Source organism: Eublepharis macularius, chromosome 13 (genome assembly GCF_028583425.1).
Source record: "Eublepharis macularius isolate TG4126 chromosome 13, MPM_Emac_v1.0, whole genome shotgun sequence".
Lineage (NCBI taxonomy): Eukaryota > Metazoa > Chordata > Lepidosauria > Squamata > Eublepharidae > Eublepharis > Eublepharis macularius.
This window is the reverse complement of record NC_072802.1, coordinates 22,382,871-22,402,179: the sequence shown is the minus strand read 5'-3', so window position 1 is coordinate 22,402,179 and position 19,309 is coordinate 22,382,871. Positions and strand designations below refer to the sequence as shown.

The 19,309-nt window shown below is 45.3% G+C and overlaps 1 protein-coding gene across 1 annotated transcript in view; it reads left to right on the top strand.

The window, feature by feature from the left end:
- F8 (coagulation factor VIII) overlaps window positions 1-19,309 on the top strand; it is a 69,694-nt gene that overhangs the window by 4,559 nt on the left and 45,826 nt on the right. The window contains exons 2-10 of the mRNA XM_054997048.1: window positions 2,678-2,778; window positions 3,646-3,768; window positions 5,243-5,455; window positions 7,368-7,439; window positions 9,060-9,149; window positions 11,664-11,885; window positions 14,666-14,939; window positions 16,623-16,797; window positions 18,739-18,823. Of these exons, the coding sequence (XP_054853023.1) occupies window positions 2,678-2,778; window positions 3,646-3,768; window positions 5,243-5,455; window positions 7,368-7,439; window positions 9,060-9,149; window positions 11,664-11,885; window positions 14,666-14,939; window positions 16,623-16,797; window positions 18,739-18,823 (1,355 nt within the window). The remainder of the gene's footprint in view (window positions 1-2,677; window positions 2,779-3,645; window positions 3,769-5,242; window positions 5,456-7,367; window positions 7,440-9,059; window positions 9,150-11,663; window positions 11,886-14,665; window positions 14,940-16,622; window positions 16,798-18,738; window positions 18,824-19,309) is intronic.

Genomic DNA, 19,309 nt, shown 5'->3' with positions numbered 1-19,309 from the left:
GATGTGCCTTCCTCCCTCCGAACCTTCCCTGGGCATTGGATCCAAAGCTCACATCACTCTCTTTGCAGTGCTGTATGGGACGAAGGCAGCCAGCCGCAGAACAACCATTTAAGTATTCTAGGAATCTTTGATTTCCTGCTCTTTTGCCACAGTTTAAAGGCCAAGTTCTCAGCCTGGAGCTACCACTACCGCATGCATGCTGATTCACAGATACGCAAAATTAGAATCAAGCTCTGCTTGCTTGTTTTTCCATCTGTAACCGGATTTCCTTGGGCAGTCCGAGTCATGCTAAAGGAAAATGATTAGAGCGCCTTAATATCTCACCTGTCAAATCAATTCATGGAAGGTGGAAAATTCATGCCCTCGGTTGTATGCTCAGCGCTCTCCAAAAGATCCCACATGCCAGCAGAGATAAGGCAGTATATGTCCACTCTGCTGTGTGCCACTTTTCCTAAGTTTCTTCCCATATACTTGGAGTAGCACAGTGGCTGATGGAGTGAGCAGTGTTCTGGGAAGTCTCCGGCTCAAAGCTTCTCTCTCCCATAGACTCACTCAGTGGCCCTAGTCAGTCTCCCAGGGATAACAACAACAATAACATTCATTTTATATACCTCTCTTCAGGAGGACGTCTTAATGCCGACTCAGCAGTTTACAAAGTGTGAGTTTTTATCTCCACAACAATCATCCTGTGAGGTGGGTAAGGCTGAGAGAGCTCCAGAGAGCTGTGACTGACCCAAGGTCACGCAGCTGGCTTCAAGTGGAGGAGTGGGGAATCAAACCCGGTTCTCCAGATTAGAGTCCTGTGCTCTTAACCACTACAGCAATACTGTCCAACCTTACAACAAGATAATGTATATGAATGCTATTGAAAATGTTTCTCTCTTATTAGATACGCAGGCTAAATATTAACTTCGATCCTGTGTCATTGTTTTAAAAAACCTCTCTTTTTTAAAAAAAGTAAACAAACAGCAGTGCAATCCTAAGCAGAGTTTTCATAACCAAGCCCCGGATCCTGTGGTAAATCTACATGGATAGAAGGGAGAGACAGAGAATTCCTCAACTTCCCCCTCCTGCTGCTGCCCTAAAAGCCTCCTGAAATTTGTTTATATATTAACAACCTTTTTATCCCTTACAGGGCCACCAAGGTGGCTAAGAAATTAAAACACACAAATTAAAGCCTTATCTTAAAAGCCATTAAAACCAACACATAAATGCATCATTAAATTTTTTAAAAATTAAATACAAAAGATAAAAACAACAGTTTAAAACATTGGGGAGAGAGAAAAGATTGCTGAGGGAACGTCAAGCGAAAGAAAAAAGTCTTCACCCACTGGTGGAAGACAGTAACAGGAGGGGGCAGGCAAATCTCCCTGGAGATAAGAGTGCCAGAGTCTTGGTGCCCATATTGAGAAGGCCCTCTTCTGGGTTGCCACCCGCCCAGTCTCAGAAATTGAGGCACCCAAAAAAGGGCCTTTGAAGGTGACTGCAGTGGTCGAGTGGGCTCATCAGGGAGTAAGCTGATGCCTACAAAGAATTACAGTGGAGGGCACCAATGTTTAGAAATCTCTCTTGGATTCTTTAAGCTCTCAGGACCTTGAGCAAAGTCATTTCTACTCCTCTTCCCTTTTTATCCGTTATTTGGTTTCTCTCCACATTCCACTTCTCAGGAGTCTTTTCAATCCTCATCAGACCATTTTAAAAGCCCCCTCCCCCCTTTTTGGGTTAATGGACAAAGTTTTTTTCCTGCACATGAGGGGGAGTTCCTGTCTGAGGCCCCTACCTTGTCTGTGCGGCTTTCAGGTGCCAGACACGGGACTGTTTGAAGCCATTTTACCAATCTGAAACTATCCAGGGAACTGCTTTTTGCCCCAGGGGGGAAACTTATGTGTAGCCCCAAACCATTGGTACACACGGGGCCCAACATGGGCCAAAGAGCATCTCCTCAGGGCCATTTCAGGTCAAGAAAGTGATGCAAGGAGGAAGGCTCAATTCTCTTTTCTCTGTGGCCCATCGAAGGGTTGCCAGGTCAAGGTTGGGAAATTCCTGGAGATTTTGGAGGTAGAGCCTGGAAAGAATGGAGTTTGGGGAGGGGAGGGGCCTCAATCGGGCATAATGCCATAGAGTCTACCCTCCAAAGCAGCCATTTTCTCCAGGGGAACAGATCTCTGCGGCCTGGAGATCAGATCTCCAGCCACCACATGGAGGCTGGCAACCCTAGGCCCATGAGCTAGTTTGGTATAGTGGTTAAGAGCGCAGGACTCTAATCAGGATTCCCCACTCCTCTACTTGAAGCCAGTTGGGTGACCTTGGGTCAGTCACACCTTCTAGGAGAGCCCCACCGCTCCGAGTGGGTGTTAAGTTATCCTGAAAGGCGGTATATAAATCGAATGTTGTTGTTGTTGTTACTGATCTGAATTGACCCCCACATGCCTCATAATCTAAGATTCAACTTAGAGCTCCCAATGAACGTTTGATAGACGAGATCTGGGAGCACCTCCCCCCCACGGGCAGCCCTCGAATCTATTGTGTGCTTTAGAGATCTACGCCATACATTACTTCCATATCTGAGGGGTTGTTGAACCATAGAGGGCATATGCCACTGACCGACTGGTCTCAGAACAAAAGCAGAGGATGTAAATCTTGACCCACAATACCTTCATAATTATTTTCCCCCCAGGGTGCCCTCCTCTAGCACCAGTACTCGGTACAAGAAGGTCATATTTATGGAATATGCAGATTCGACGTTCACACAAGCAAAGCCCAAGCCTGCCTGGATGGGTAAGAAGGTTTTAGATTTATATATATGACAAAATGGCTGTGGGGTGGTTCATTATAACATGGATACAAACTTCAGAATTCTTGTACCTTTTGACATGTTAAACTTCAGTTTAGCCTTTGAATATCAGATCCTGTGAACACTTTGCATTTATATAGTGCTTTCAGAGTTCAAGGTATGTTGCATATCTAATAGTAATCCTTACCACAACCCTGAGAAGGAAGGCTAGGTTTAGTATACCCATATTGCAGTTTGTAGGCTGACAGATATGCCAAAACAATCTAGTGAGTTCATGGTAGAGGCAAAAGTTGAGTGGAGGGTTCCATAGATCACAGAGGCAGAAAGAAGGATCTTATTTTGCTATCTATCTGCCAGATTTGCTGCCCCCCTGCAGGTATTCTGTGTCTTCTGCCCTTTTGTACTCAAGACTATGTCCATTTTTACACCCATCATGCAAAATCGCGCGAAACTCACAGAACAACGGCGTCTTTATGGCACGATTTCCCATCATGATTCTGTTTTGTGGCGCAATGACATCAGAAATCATGTCATGAAATGGAATCAAGATGATGGAAAATCGCACCATGAAGATACTGTCATTCCGTGAATTTTGCACAATTTTGCGCGACGGTTAAGACGTGTGAAAATGGCCATTGTATTTCCAACAAAAGCCACAGAGCCTCTGTCAAGAAAAAAGTAGCAGCCTCCATCCTTGACCAGGAGTCCAAACTGTCAGGATAAAAGGAAGAGTGGTGTCTACAACATTCTTAGCAGGGCATGGGGCCACATGGAAAATCGGCAGTTTTTAGTTTTGAGAAGTTCCTGCTCTGAAGAGGTATTCCACCCGTTTCTTTCTCTCTCTCCCGCAGGTCTTTTGGGCCCCACCATCCAAGCAGAAGTTCATGACACAGTAGTTGTCACTTTTAAAAACCTGGCTTCCCACCCTTTCAGCATTCATGCTATTGGCGTGTCCTACTGGAAATCTTCAGAGGGTGAGTTTGGCCTTGAAGCAGACGGTTACAGAGATGCTTCTATTAGATAATTACACAGGAGTCCAGTGGCACTTTAAAGACTAATCAAGTTTATTCCAGCGTAACCTGTCATGACTGGTTCTCTTCATCAGATGCATTGGAGAGTATGTCCACTAAGCTGATGTGTTTGTATTCCCAACAGAAAGGTGTATGGGGTGGGGTGGCCAGGGGGTGGTTGTAGACGTTAAAAAGAGAGACTGGTTTAAAAACAGATCTAACAAAAAGAATAATCAAAAGTTGATGCTGGAAGAGATCTGGATGCAGCTAGAATCACTGGCAAAGCTTCACCCAAGGATTCCTGAGGACAAACGCTTGTTTGAAACTCTTCAAGAGAAGAAAAGCAGCTGGGTAGGGCTGGCAAGCCTGGACTGGAAAATTCCTGGTGATATGAGGGCAGAGCATGGGGATGGAGTTTGGGGAGTGGAGGGGCCACAGTGGGGTACAAAGCCATAGAGTCCACCCTCCAAAGCAGCCATTATCTTCAGGGGAACTGATATCTGTAGTCTGTAGTTCAGTTGTAATTCTGAGAGATTTCCAGGCCTCACCTGGAGGTTGGCAACCCTAGCAGCTACTTGGTGGAGAAGCATCTGGAGAGAGGGCTTCACTCTTTCCTATGTGGCTGCTGTCTCTCAACCATGCCCCTCCCCAAGATTCCCTCTGGGTCTCAGGGCCAAACTACAAGTGACACCTGGCACTAGTTGGACACTTGTCAGCTTCCCTCAAGTTTTGATGGGAAATGTAGGCATCCTGGTCTTGCAGCTTGGCTCTCCAACTGCTGTCCAATGGACTTTTCAACTGTCACTTGTCCAACATTCTGCCAAGCTGCCTACATTTCCCATCAAAACTTGAGGGAAGCTGACAAGAGTCCTACTAGTGTCAGGCGTCACTTGTAGTTTGGCTGTCAGCCCAAACATCAAAAACAAATCTCAAGACTTGACCAGCTCCATGAGCTCTGCTGGTGACCAGAACCCCTCCGAATTTTGTCCTCTTGTGCCTCGCCCTTCTTGGCAGCCCTGAGAAGTAACCCTCATTTGGAGAAAACCAGCTGAGGATAAGCAGTTTCAAGAGAGAAAATGTGGATGGGAGAAGAATTCAACACTCACGCCAGACTGCCCTCACTGCCCCCACCCCCAGGTTTCTAGGTACGCAGGCTGCAGCCTGACCCACACACTGCCAAAGCTTGTAGTTTTCTTATGGTAAGCTGGCTCAGGCTGCTGGCAGAGAGTTGAGATCAGAACAGGAATTCAAAACTGGGTTTCCCTCATTCTGACACTGTGCTCTAACCTTGTGGACTTGTCTGTGCAAAAAATTGCAACATGGAAATAACATCTTAATAAAGGGCAACTCTAAAGGAAGGGAAGAGAAAGCTGGCCTTTTCCGAGGACTGAAGGGGAGCAACATGGCTGACAATGAAGGAGTTCTTCTTGGGTTTCAGGGGCAGGTTATGATGATCAGACCAGCTCAATGGAGAAAGAAGATGATGCAGTAGGCTCCGGCCAGACCCACACTTACGTGTGGGAAATCTTTGAAGCTGATGGTCCGACCGACAGTGACCCCCAGTGTTTGACCTATGCGTATTCTTCCCGTGTCAACAGCATTAAGGACACCAACTCTGGCCTCATTGGGGCGCTGCTAGTTTGCCAGCCAGGTAAGGCTGGGGGTGGGACTTCCACATAAAGGAGCTGACTTTCAGGTCCACACACGTTCAGATCTCTGCAAATGTCCATCAGCCTATTAGTAATCCTGGCCAGTTATTTCTGCTTATTGATTAAAATTTGCCCTGCCCAAGTAATTTATGAGAGAGAGAGAGAGAGAGAGTCAAGTCAAGTCAAGTCTTTTTTTAAAAGCATAAACTGGTTGAAACGACAATAAAGATACTTTAGTTTCAGGTAGGCAGCCATGTTGGTCTGTAGTAGAAGAGCAAGATTTGGGTCCAGTAGCACCATAAAAACCAACTAGATTTCCAGGGTATGAGCTTTTGAGAGTCAGAGCTCCCTTTGTCAGATACTTTAATCATCAACAGGTTTGATATTTACACTAAGGATAAATTCACACAATACAAAGTCCAAGTCCCCCATAGGGGCTCTTGATAGACATTTTCTGGGAGTTCTCCATTGGGAACTTAATCTCCAGGTTCATGGAGACCCAGGTTTGGACTGAGACCGCAGCATGCAGAGAGAAGGTGCTCCCCTGGAATTCTTGGGGCCCGAAATGGCTCCAGGGAGCTACTGACTACATGCAAGTGTCTCCAGTGGAGCAAATAGCAGCTCCTTGGAGCCGTTTCCAATCAGTAATGTGATGGGGGAGTCGCTTATACCCCCTCTCTTCATTTGCCACAGTTCTGATCCAAATTAACAAAGAGTCCAGTAGCACCTTAAGACTAACCAACTTTATTGTAGCATAAGCTTTCAAGAGCCACAGCTCTCTTCGTCAGATGCATCTGATGGAAAGAGCTGTGGCTCTCAAAAGCTCATGCTACAATAAAGTTGGTTAGTCTTAAAGGTGCTACTGGACTCTTTGCTATTTTGCTACTGAAAACTAACACAGCTAAGTCCTCTGGATCTCTGATCCAAATTGTGTCCCTGTGAATGTTGGAGTTCAATTCCCAGCATGGAACTGCAGGGGTATGTCTGATCCTAAGTCCTCATTGTGACCACGTGCGTGCCATATAGACTTTCTAATATGTGAATCGGCCTCAAATATAAAAAAAGAAATTGATTCACTCTTGCAAGAAAGAATCAAATTTACTTTTTAAAAGCATAGTAATGAATTTAGAATATAACACGAGTGGTCCTAAGCCTTGATTTGGCCTCTGAGGGCTGGTAGAAAAAGCTTTGCTCTGGTGCTAGGTTTGATCATGTCTACTGCAAAGCTAGGAAGCAAGTAACTGTCAGTCCTGCCCTTACAAACAAACGATACCAAAAAATGGAAGTTCACCGCCCCCCCCCCCATACATACACAGACATTCTTGGAATAGATCCAGAGGAATAAGCTGTGTTAGTCTGTAGTTGCAAAACAGTAACAAGTCCAGCAGCACCTTTAAAACTGACCACTTTTATTGTAGCATAAGCTTTCAAGAACCACAGCTGTCTTCATCAGATGCATGATGAAGAGAGCTGTGGTTCTCGAAAGCTGCTTCTTGGAATAGGCAGTCAGCGGGCAACATGTGACTGGGTAATGGATGGGTGTGCCAACACTAGCATTCGTCTAAATTTGTTGGAAGCTACTCCTCTGATTAATGCAAGACACGTGCTTGTTTTCATTGGCCAGCTGTGCAGGTGGTGGTGGACGGAATTTAGTACTTATTTACTGCATTTCCTTTTATCCCACCCTTTCCCCAAGGTATGGTGGTGTTGCGCATAGCCCCCCCCTCCCCCGTATTGTGACAACAACCCCATGAAGCAGATTAGGCCAAGAGAGAGGCTGGCCCAAGGTCACCCAGCAAGCTTAATGGCACAGTGGAGATTTGAACCCAGGTCTTCCAGATCGATGCTGTAATCATTACACCACACCGGGAATATGCAAAAGTTCTTCCAATGGTTCTGATGTCTTTCCTGTAGGGACCCTGACGAATGAAGGAACCCAGAGCCGGTTGCAACAATTTGTGCTGCTTTTCTCAGTCTTCGACGAAGGTAAAGGCATTGGAGGGGGGGGGGATAATATGAGGGTTGCCTATCTTCTGCATATGTGAACACCATTGGCAGGGCTTTTTTTCCAGGAAAAGAGGTGGTGGAACTCAGTGGGTTGCCCTCGGAGAAAATGGTCACATGGTTGGTGGCCCCGCCCCCTGATCTCCAGACAGAGGGGAGTTTAGATTGCCCTCTGCGCCACCGAGTGGCACGGAGAGCAATCTAAACTCCCCTCTGTCTGGAGATCAGGGGGCGGGGCCACCAACCACGTGACCATTTTCAAGATGTTCCGGAACTCCGTTCCACTGCGTTCCTGCTGAAAAAAAGCCCTGATTTTGGTATCATTCCCTAGCCTTTCAAATCTCCCCTTGTACTTGCTTCTCATTTGCTCCCACTTAGTTTTCTGCACGGCCTAAACCACATTGTGGATCCCAGCGTTTGGCTTCCCATATGCTATCCAGTATATCCATAATCAAAGGAATTCAATTAAATTTTTTCTTAAAAGATTCTAGTCCTCATCGATGCTGCTTTTAAAAAAGCCATAGCAGCATCTAGGACAGGAGAGAAAGAGGCCAAGAACATTTAATTACTCCTTAGGTCTTCCCCTGGACACCAAACGCTGCCCCATTTTGCACTTAAGGCAATGAGTGGGCATCATTCTTTCCCTAACAGAGCTAGCATAAGGGCCACTGAAACATTTTAGAGAGACAGCTAAAGACTAAAGAGGGTGTTTCTACAAGTATGTATGTGAAATAGGATGGGATGGGATGGGGGGCTGGGTATGGCAAAAGAGAAAATTTAGTGCGAACGCGGTGAAGCTAAAGAGAAACCATCGACTCTCTTGCTCATGCATCAACACAGGCCTATAACTAACTCTGGCCAGGCTGATTCTCCAGCCAAGCCACCCAAAGAGATTGCCTGTGTACTGCAAAAACTTAGCTTGCCTCTGGTCATCAAGCAGCATGAGAGGCCGGACATTGCCTCCTTCACCAGGACCACTGCCTGGTGGTCTTAGCCAGGTGAGAAAGGCAATGGGTTGACCTTGTTTGGAGCAACAGAATATCTTGAATCAACCCAGGATACTGACCCATACAAACTAGAGCAAGACTCTGTTGTACGAAACCAGAAGGCCTGTTATTCACACAACCTATCAGCATATATGAATGCTTGTGGGGGGGGGGCAGGATTGCACCGGCTCACTCCGTCCCTAACCTCCTCACGTCCAGCCAAAAGTGTAGCCAGGTTCACAGGTGACAATAAATCTATGTACCTCCTGCATCTGTTTATAATAAAGAGCCAATACATGTTCGCCAGGAACCAGTGCCTGGGAAAATATAGGGTTTAAACCCCATGTTCAGCTGTACATGTGTCAAAAATAATATGAGAATTACCTAATGTATGTATTCAATTAAACTTTCTGATATACATAAGCATGAGTAATATCAGTCAGTAGTTACCACATTAAAATAAAAACAGTATTTGGAGGCCTGTTCCCCCCCCCCCAAAATACAGTTTTCAAGGATTGGATCCACACAGTGATGATCTCTCTTTCTGATGATCTCTCTTTCTGAAAAAATAATGTCACGATGATCTCTTTCTGAAAAATATTTTTTTCCCTCTTAGGTAAAAGTTGGTACTCTGAAGCCAACATCCTGAGAACTAACCGGACTCAGTTACACACTATCAACGGATACATAAATTCCTCCTTGCCTGGTAAGTGCCACCAGGGCTTTTTTTCTGGGAAAAGAGGTGGTGGAACTCAGGCCTACACAATGGCATTACTTTGGGTCAGCTGGAACATGGGGGGAGCTTTTTAAAGTTTAAATCACCCTCGGCAAAAATGGTCACATGGCTGGTGGCCCCGCCCCCTGATCACCAGACAGAGGGGAGTTTAGCGGTGCGGAGGGCAATCTCAACTCCCCTCTGTCTGGAGATCAGGGGGCGGGGCCACCGGCCATGTGACCATTTTCAAGAGGTTCCGGAACTCCATTCCACTGCATTCCAACTGAAAAAAAGTCCTGAGTGCCACCATTTTCCTTCCCTTCAAGAGAGGGAGGAAAATGGTAACACATGGTAAACAGAAGGTGATGGAGTTAGCTATGAGCCTCAAGAGAAAAATGGTTTGACTCTATAATCTGACTATCTGCAATTGAGCTCCTGAAAACACAGAACTGTCATGAGTTTCTAACATGGAAGAACTGCTGGGGCCTGCTGTGTTCTCCATTCAATGGTCTGTAGGCCAGAAGTGATTTTGCCATACTACCAAATTGCTCCCCAGCAGCCAGGCTTCATGATAAAGATGAAACACAAGTAAAGTGCTCTGTAATTAAAAGGTGGCAACCAGAGAGGGTCCTTTCTTGTGGTGGCACTCTGGCTGTGAAATACCCTCCTTACAGATGCAGAGGAGTTAGCCGTGTTAGTCTGTAGTAGCAAAATCAAAAAGAGTCCAGTAGCACCTTTAAGACTAACCAACTTATGAAGTTGGTTGCATCTGACGAAGGCCGAATCCACACTACATAAATTTTCCCGAAGTTTTAAAACTTTTTTTTGCACAAATCTCAGTGCTGTTCACACTACCTGTTTTCCATTCCACAGTTCTCTCGCTTCTCTTTCGGTTTGGTTTTCATCGCCAGTTACTGGTCTATTGCGGGAGTTGCACGGTGGACGTGAAAGCCCAGAAGCGGTTTTCAAGCGCCTTTTCTTGAAACCACTCCCACTTCCGTTTCTCTACCCTGAATAGGAAACCCGTTCCTAACGCGTCGATTGGCTTATTATCCCCACAAATGCTCCGTACTCCATGAACGCTGGGATTTCATAGCTTACTTTGTTCTATTGAAAACATTATTTTGATGTTGCCAGAATAAAATCTCGTTGCTGGGGAAAGCGGTCTGGAGAATTCAATCTTCAGTGGCGCGATGCGGACCACCACACGTTTTTTTCCTTTTTAATTTTTTTTAAAAATCTGATTAATGTAATATCGAAATTCAGCTAAATATTCTTGCACAATTCAGAATATAACGGAACACATAGGCACTAAAGATTCCCTTTTTTCTGCGGCCACTGCCACTTCCTAAATATTTTCATAATTACTGAAATTTTAAATGGGATATCTTTTTGCATAGATCCCAATTTGGTTTTCGGACGCAATCTTGAAAGTTAGGTGCATTGAGGAGCTGCTGCACCTATAAAAAATCCTATAAAAATCCTTTTTATAGGATTTTTAAGTACTCCGCCAGAAATGTGAACCAATCACTACAAAAAGTGGCACGTGATATATCACTTTGCTGATGTTTCAGTATATGGTGATTTTGAAATAATGGAAATCTGTTTTAAAAATTTTTTAAAAAATTGGGCGGGAAGATTGATCCCTGCCCACTAAGACGGCTTTGCCAACAGATATGTGAACAGTAGATCACGCAAGGAATACGCAGTTTCAGCATGAATGTGAACAGACAGGTGAAATTTGCAGGTTGGAAACACAAGGATTTTTTCCGTTAAAAAAACAGAAAATAGGTGAGTGTGGATTTGGCCGAAGAGAACTGTGATCCACCTTACAGAGTTTTCCTAGTGCTTAGCTTTTGAAGTTACTTGTGCATTCTGTCATAGTTTAACTTTTGTACTGGCTGCTTTTGCAGAATGGTTTTATACTGTGTTCTTATGCTGTTTTACTTTAGTTTGCTGTTTTTACAGATTTTTTAAAAAAGTGAAATGAGTATGTACTTTGGGGGTTTATTTAATCATACCAGATTAGTTAAGTACACTTTTAGTTTGCTCGGGCGAGCGCAGCAAGGTCTTAAGATTAGTTAATGAAGTTCTGTTCCAACTGCCATATTTCCAAGAGCAAAGTCTCGTGGTTTGTGGCTCCAGATGCCTGCAGAACATTTCCTCAAGAGGCCCTCCTGTGTCCTCCTTATTTTGGACCTGAGTGAAAATGTTTCTGTTCTGTTGGACATTTGGGATTAAACTGGAAATGCTCTTTTATTGTTGCTTTACATCCCCTGGATCATTCTATAAAATGTCTTGTCATTCTTAGATGTATTTATCAAATTAGATGGAAATCACCTTGGGAATACTTTTGTTAAAACGTGATACCAAAATAAATACATAAAAATGGGTGCGATTGCTGAGGGGGACAGATTTAGAATACAAGTTATCCAGCGGTCATCCTCAGTCCTGAACGTCATTGAGCCATTTTCTCACTAGAGCATCATCTTTCTTCCTCTGCAGATCTAAAAGTATGCCAGAAGAAACCAGTCTTCTGGCACGTCATAGGCCTAGGTACCAGCCCAGAAGTCCACTCCATTTTCTTTGAGAGCCACACTTTCTTGGTAAGGCATCACCGACACGACACTCTGGATATCTCTCCATTCACTCTCTTCACTGCAGAGACGATGCCCAGCACCAATGGCACGTTTCGAATGTTCTGTCAGATACCATCTCACCAGCAAGGTAATGGTGACTTAACTCTGTATTAACATTTTTTTTATGAAGGGAACTCAAGATGATCATCACAAGAAAATGAAAACAACATTCATATAAAAACACTGTTACAACACAGTTGTGTCACAGACATTCATATAAAAACAATGTTATAACACAGTTGTGTCACAGGGCTAAGCTAGAAGTGATGAATTACACTTGAATGGCAAGTGAACAGACTCATGTGTATTCCTCCCTGTTCACTTGCACTCCACTTGCACTCCACTCAATCAAGTGCAAGTGGAGTGTAAGTGAACAGGGAAGAATACATGTGAGTCTGTTCACTTGCCATTCAAGTGTAATTCGTCACTTCTAGCTTGGCCCACAGAAGCAGTTCCAAAGTAGATTGTCGTAATAGTTGTCCTTTCCCCCTTCAGAACCACATGTTCCTGCCAGAGATGTTTAATATTAAGCATTCTACGGGTTCATCCTCACACAGGCATAAGCCTCCTGTGTTCTACTTGAGCATCAGACTACCAGGTTCGAATTCCCACTCTGCCATGGAAGATGTCTGGGTGACATTGGGCCCACCACACACTCTCAGCCTAACCTACCTCACAGGGTTGTTGAGATGATAAAATGAAGGAAAGGGGAGCAACATAAGCCACTTTGTGTTCTCAAAGGGGAGAAAGGTGGGGTATAAATGAAGTAAACAGGGCCTGCGTGCCTATTGAGGCCAGGTAGGCGGTGGTCACAGGCGCGGGGTGCCGGAGGGAGCGCTGGAGGAGGCGCGGTGGGCAGGAGTGCGTGCCACAAAGGACCAGCCTCCTATCCCTCCCACCCCGCGCCACTGCCGCCGCCAACACAAGCCCCCGGCCAGGCGCAGCCACCGCGGGCAGGCATCTGGGGCGGCGCAGGCAACCGAGCGGGAGAGCTCGGAGGCCGCCCACCGCAGCAATCGGGCAGGCAGTGGCGCGTGCGCTCCCGTGATGATGTCACATGTGACATCATCACACAGGCCGGTGCGCGCGCATGCGCGCGCTCGTGCACGCGTGGGGGTGCCCGGCCGGCCGGCCGCGAGCAATGTAAACCCTTGTGCCACCCCTGGAAGTAAATAAACAAATCCTGAACTCTGGTGTTGCAGGGATGACTTCTGCCTGATATTCTGAATTCTGCTGTTTTTCATAGAACAGAGGAGACCAGTAGCACCTATAAGACTAACAGAATTTGTAGTAGGGTACTGTTAGAATGTGAGTCCAACCACATCAACAAGTAGCAGCTGGGAGAACAGGAAGACAGGTGAACTTGGAACGTTGTTACCTGCTTCTTGTATCTGAAAAAATGAGCTGTGATTCACAAAAGCAACCACAAATTTTGTCAGTCTTATAGGTGCTACTGGACTCTTGCTACTGCTACAGACAGAATAACGCAGCTACCCATCTTGATCTGTCTTCATAGAATAGAGCACAAGAACAGCGGGAAATAGTCCTTCTAACACTATGATCCAAGGTGACCAATAATGATCCGCATTCTGCAGGCATCTACAGCCGAATTCTCTCGGTCAAACCCAATGAGATTTGGGAAATCCACAGCCGGATCACCTCAATTTTTATTTTAGTTTAAAGCAACTGCTGTGGGTGCCCCCTACCAACGGATCAAACAGCAGTGCTACGAGAAGGAGCTGTTTCTTCCCAAGCCATTTTCCCCATATAAATGCTTCCTTTGACACTACTATTAACCTTGCTGCAGAGTGGGGACCGGACTTCTCTTTTCCTGCTGCGGGATTAATAGCAACTGAAGAACAGTGCTTTGGACAGGTAAAATGGCTCTGATGGAAACCCACTATGCCAGTGGCACTACTTCAATCAAATTCAGAGCCACATGGCTCCCTTAAAGGAATGATAGTTTTCTAGGCAGGGAATGCACCCCTTAACCTTGACGCTTCCTGCTGCTGTTCCAGACCTATAAGCAGTGCTTTTTTTCTGGGGGGGATGCAGGGATACACGTACCCCTAAACATTTTGTGAATCTAACAGGAGAAAGTAAAAATTTTAAAATGTTGGAATTCCCACTAAACCAACTCCAAACGTATTATGGATATTTATGTGATTTGTTAAGTTTTATGTAGCGTACGTTGGCAACAAAGATGTTTAGTTATATTTAAACTCACTAGGAGCGCTGTTCGTCTTACAAAAAATGGAATGTCTTTGAGCATCGAACACACCACCGAGATCGCTGGCATAATCGGTGATCGTTAGGGTGCAGACAAATACAAACAAGTCTTCTCTAAGCCACTTGGAGCTCTGGTAGTTGGAATCTAGCACGGTGATTGGTCAGTCTTGTTGCTACCCCCGATGGCAGCGACCAATTTGTGTATTTGTGTACATTTTGTGCAATTTTTCTGTTTTTCCTATTTGAACTATAAAATGGTGATTTTCTTGAGTCAAACTGAGAGTACACCTAAACATTTTTTAAGAAAAAAAGCACTGCCTATAAGTATGCTATAATTTATTCAATGATAATATGCTATTGACGAGTCCGGCGTTTTCAGTGTTGAACTAGATATCCAAATATGCAGCTAGTCCTACCCCTTCTGGGAAATCAATCTTTATTTGTTTACTACAGAAGTTGTTTTCTATTTTCAATTGTTATTTTTGTCCTACCTCTCAGACGGCAAGGTCGGTCCCCTTCCCCTCTCCCACTGCTTCAAAATCTGTAGAAATGTTACATCTCTTCTGCTACCCAAACCCACTGTCGTTGCCCCTCCGCTGCTGGTTTTTGGATATTACTGTGCAGATCTTTTGATTCCAGCTGGCATGGAGACTTATGTCAAGGTGGAATTCTGCCCAGAGGAGCTTGCGAAGAAGATGCGGCTGGCAGAACATGCTGCCCGTGAGGTTTATGATAGCTATGATGATGAGGAAGATACGGAAAGTGTCGTCATCAGCATGGACGTGGAGGATTCTGCCCCCAGGATCAATATCCGGAGCTTTGCCAAGCAGCGGCCTGTCACCTGGACGCATTTCATTGCAGCCGAGGAGATCGAGTGGGACTATGCCCCGGTCCAGCCCACGTACCTGAACAGGTAATCGTCCCCAAACTATTTGGTATTCCCCTTCTTTTTATGAAATACCAGTGATGGTAGACTTGATTTTAACGAGCGCCCCCTTTTATAGAATGCACGTTCTCACCTTCAGTTTTCTAAAAAATGTTGCAAAATCCATAACAAGACTGATATAGTATGAAAAATATGTGTTTCTCCTCTGACATGGGGGGTTTCTCTGTTGCTGAAATCTGATTTTTCTTCCTCCATGGTGCATGATTCTATCACTCCTGTCTTCTTTTCCCTTGCAAAAATAAACTCATAATGAGTGATGCCCAAAAATAATGCTCTATCCTTTGGGAGAATTTGTCCAGCACTGCCACCTTCAGCATGTATAGAGAAACCCCCAAATTTTAATGGAAATGTTATAGATTCTGTCCTTGGCATTTCTTGTTGAATGAACTTGGGCAACAAGTTGGAAAAAGGCTTCTCTCTCTCATGAGGCAGGATAGATGTTTCAGAAGCAGTTATTTATGTGTTTGTATTTAAAATGACAGCTAGAATAATATAGTGGTTAACAGGGCTTTTTTCTGGGAAAAGAGGTGGCGGAACTCAGTGGGTTGCCCTTGGAGAAAATAGTCACATGGCTGGTGGCCCCACCCCCTGATCTCCAAGCAGAGGGGAGTTGAGATCGCCGAGCGGCGCTGAAGGCAATCTAAACCCCCTCTGCCTGGAGATCATGGGGCAGGGCCACCAGCCATGTGACCATTTTGAAGAGGTTCCGGAATGTTCCCGCTGAAAAAAAGCCCTGGTGGTTAAAGTGTTAAGCTAGGATCTGCGATACCTGGATTCAAATCCCCGCTTTGCCGTGAAGTTTGCTGGGTGATCAGTCATGTACTCTGAGAGCCAAGCTACAAGTGACACCTGACACAGGTTGGACACTTGTCAGCTTCCCTCAAGTTTTGATGGGAAATGTAGGCATCCTGGTCTTGCAGCTGTAATGGAGAGTCAAGCTGTAAAACTAGGACGGCTACATTTCCCATCAAAACTTGAGGGAAGCTGACAAGTGTCCAACCTGTGTAAGGCGTCACTTGTAGCTTGACTCTTAGCCTAACTACCTCACAAGGTTGTGTGAAGATGAAATGGGGAAGGAAGAACCATGCCTGCTGCCTCGGCTCCTTTGAGGAAGGGAAGGACAAACATTTACTAGGTAAAATATTTATTAGCAGTCTTTAGAGAAAACATGCTCACAGCCTTAAAAACAGTGGTAAAGAATCTATGCAGCCCAAGTGGCACTGTGCAGTGTAAACGGCAACTTTCCTGCCTCCTGCTACCGTCTTTTAGGATCCCTGAAACTGTGCTCTTGAGGATCAGTGGACCCTCAGGAAAACCATATGGGTCAAAGTTGGAGGCCGGAGTGAGAGGGGGGAATTGGCACAAATTTTCCTCTTCCTCCCTTTCTGCAAGTGGCACAAATGGAAAGGGAAGTTAAGACCCAAGCCAGCGCTTCCAAAATTTCACGTAGAAGTAAGATAAACAACTATCAGAGGAGCAGAATTTTAAAAGCAGCAACAGATTTGAAGCAAAGCAGCAAAACCCATTAGGGCAGCCAATAAAATGGAAGGCCACCAAACTGTACCACACAGTTAACCAAAGGCCTTGCGGGTCGGAGGAATGGCCTTTGTCCTGGAACCACTTCGCCCTCCTTCCCTTTCCCCTCCACAGCACTTACAGCAGGCAGCTCCTGGAACGAGGCCCACAGAGGATCGGCTCCAGGTATAAGAAAGTGATGTATGTGGAATATGAGGATCAACATTTCAAGAAGCGGAAGACGCCCCGAGATCCTCAGATGGGGATTCTGGGGCCTGTCCTCAAGGGAGAAGTTGGAGATGAACTTAAGGTAAGAAAGGTTTCATCTTGGAAATGGAGGGTCTATGAAGCTGCTTTATACCAAGTCAGAGCACTGGATCAGTATCATTCAGCGTGCCTGGCAGTATGTTCTGCTGGGGTGCGCAGACTGCCATAAACTAGGGCTGTTTCCACACTACTCACCTTCATCCGGAACGGGGCGCAACGTCACGAAAAAAACGCAGAAGATAGCGTCTTCTCGCGCGAGTTTTGTGCAATGTCGCACAAAACTTGCACAAGAAGATGCTATTTTCCGCGGTTTTTTCGCGATGTTGCGCCCTGTTCCGGATGAAGGTGAGTAGTGTGGAAACAGCCAAGGGCTTCATTGGGAAAGAATCTAATTACTTAAAGCTGCACCCACACTATATTAGATATTGTACTATTGTTGTGCCAGAGGAATAATTGCCAACTGGATTGTCTTATCTGCCCAAGAAAATCCAGTTGTGAATTAATTTGATACAACGATTGTGCAATACCCAGTGATTTGTGGATGCAATCTAAGTAGTGTCTTCTAACCCTGCTTCTAGAACAGTTCAGTCATGAATGCTTGATCTGACATAAATAAAATCTGGGATCAAAGGAAGCACATTTACACTGCAATCTTAAGCAGAGTTACTCTAGTCTGAGCCAATGGAAAAAATGGCATTGGGTTCCCTGTTTTAAAATCTGTGCCCTTCCCTCTCCTGTTCCACTTCAGCCATCCAGTCAGAAGGAGACAGAGAAGGGGGTCACCAGGGCTTTTTTTCAGCAGGAATGCGGGGGAACAGAGCTCCAGAACCTCTTGAAAATGGTCACATGGCCAGTGGCCCCGCCCCCTGATCTCCAAACAGAGGGGAGTTTAGATGGACCTCCGCACTGCTCGGCAGCGCAGAGGGTAATCTAAACTCCCCTCTGTCTGGAGATCAGGGGGCAGGGCCACCGGGCATGTGACCATTTTCTCCAAGGGCAACCCACTGAATCCCACCACCTCTTTTCCAAGAAAAAAAGCCCTGGGGGTCACCTTTATTTCTGTGCCCCCTCCAAAAGGCTACATGTGACAAGTGGATCTGGGTCCTTCTCCACATAAAGTTTATGCACTCTTGCTAAGCTGCAAGCCCTTCCTCTCCCCTCTACTTCCTACTTGTTTGGGCCATGCTTCCAAGCCTGGATACCTGCCACATGATCCTAAAGATAACAACAACAACAACAACAACATTCAATTTATATACCTCCCTTCAGGACAACTTAATGCCCACTCAGAGCGGTTTACAAATTATGTCATTATTATCCCCATACCAACTACCCTGTGAGGCGGGTGGGACTGAGAGAGCTCTGAGAGAGCTGTGACTAGCCCAAGGTCACCCAGCTGGCTTCAAGTGGAGGAGTGGGGAATCAAACCCAGTTCTCCAGATTAGAGTCCCGCGCTCTTAACCACTACACCAAACTGGATCTCAGGGCTCCTTCACCCAATTGTTTCAGTTCATGGCAACCTCTTGCTCACTTTCACTTAAGTTGTCACAAGCTGAGTGGGTTGTGCAAAAGATTCCCATTGCTGTCAATCAACCACTGAGAGAGACAGCGAGCTTCATAGCAGTGTAGGAATTCAACCACCGCAGAGAACAACTGCTAATTTTGTGGCCATTACAGGACAGGAGCCAATAATGAAGCATTTTCACCGTGCCTGGATCTGTCCTAGACCTTGCTGAAAAACTTTCAACCCTGGCAGTAGTTTAATAAGCACTTTAATTGCTGTTGGCTGGAAAAGAGACTAATACAATCCATCCGGTTTTTTTAGCTGTGAGCATTTATGCACAATGAGATACCTTTGGGCGGGGGAGGAGGTTGGCAAGTATGCACTATGCTTTGTTCCTAATTAAAGATGTTATTTTGTGAGTTTTATGGGCTCTGCCAGTTTGTACCCACCCTGACTGCAATGTGCAAACTGTCGTTTCAGATCGTGTTCAAGAATCTAGCCAGTCGGATATACAACATTTACCCCCATGGCCTCTCCAGTGTCTCTTCCTCCCAAAAAACCAAATGTAAGGCTGATGTAGGAAGTTGTCTTGGGACAGGACTAGCAGAGCTAGATGGATATGAGCAAGACTCTGTATATACACTGAGATTTTAAAAAGAAAATCTGAATTCCGAGCCAAAGAAGCTCAAACTCTATCAAAGTGGAACACAGAATTAGCAACCCTACTTTGCAGTCATGAGGGCTAGATTTTATTTTAATGAAAATAAAAGTCCTGAATTCTGTCTAAAAAGAAACAGCAGCATTGTAGAATAAGCATAGCCTTATTCAACACCAGTGTCTGTGCTGTCCCTGTAGATTAATATTATTTTATTTTATTTATGTCATTTACAGTCCACCTTTCTCACTGAAACTCAAGGCAGATTACACAGTATGAGATTAGTACAGTCAGTTTCAAGGACATTTCCATAATCAATGCCATAAGGTAAATAAACACAATTTTACAAAGACAGAGCATTAGCAAGAATCCAATACAGAGTTAAAGAAACGCTGG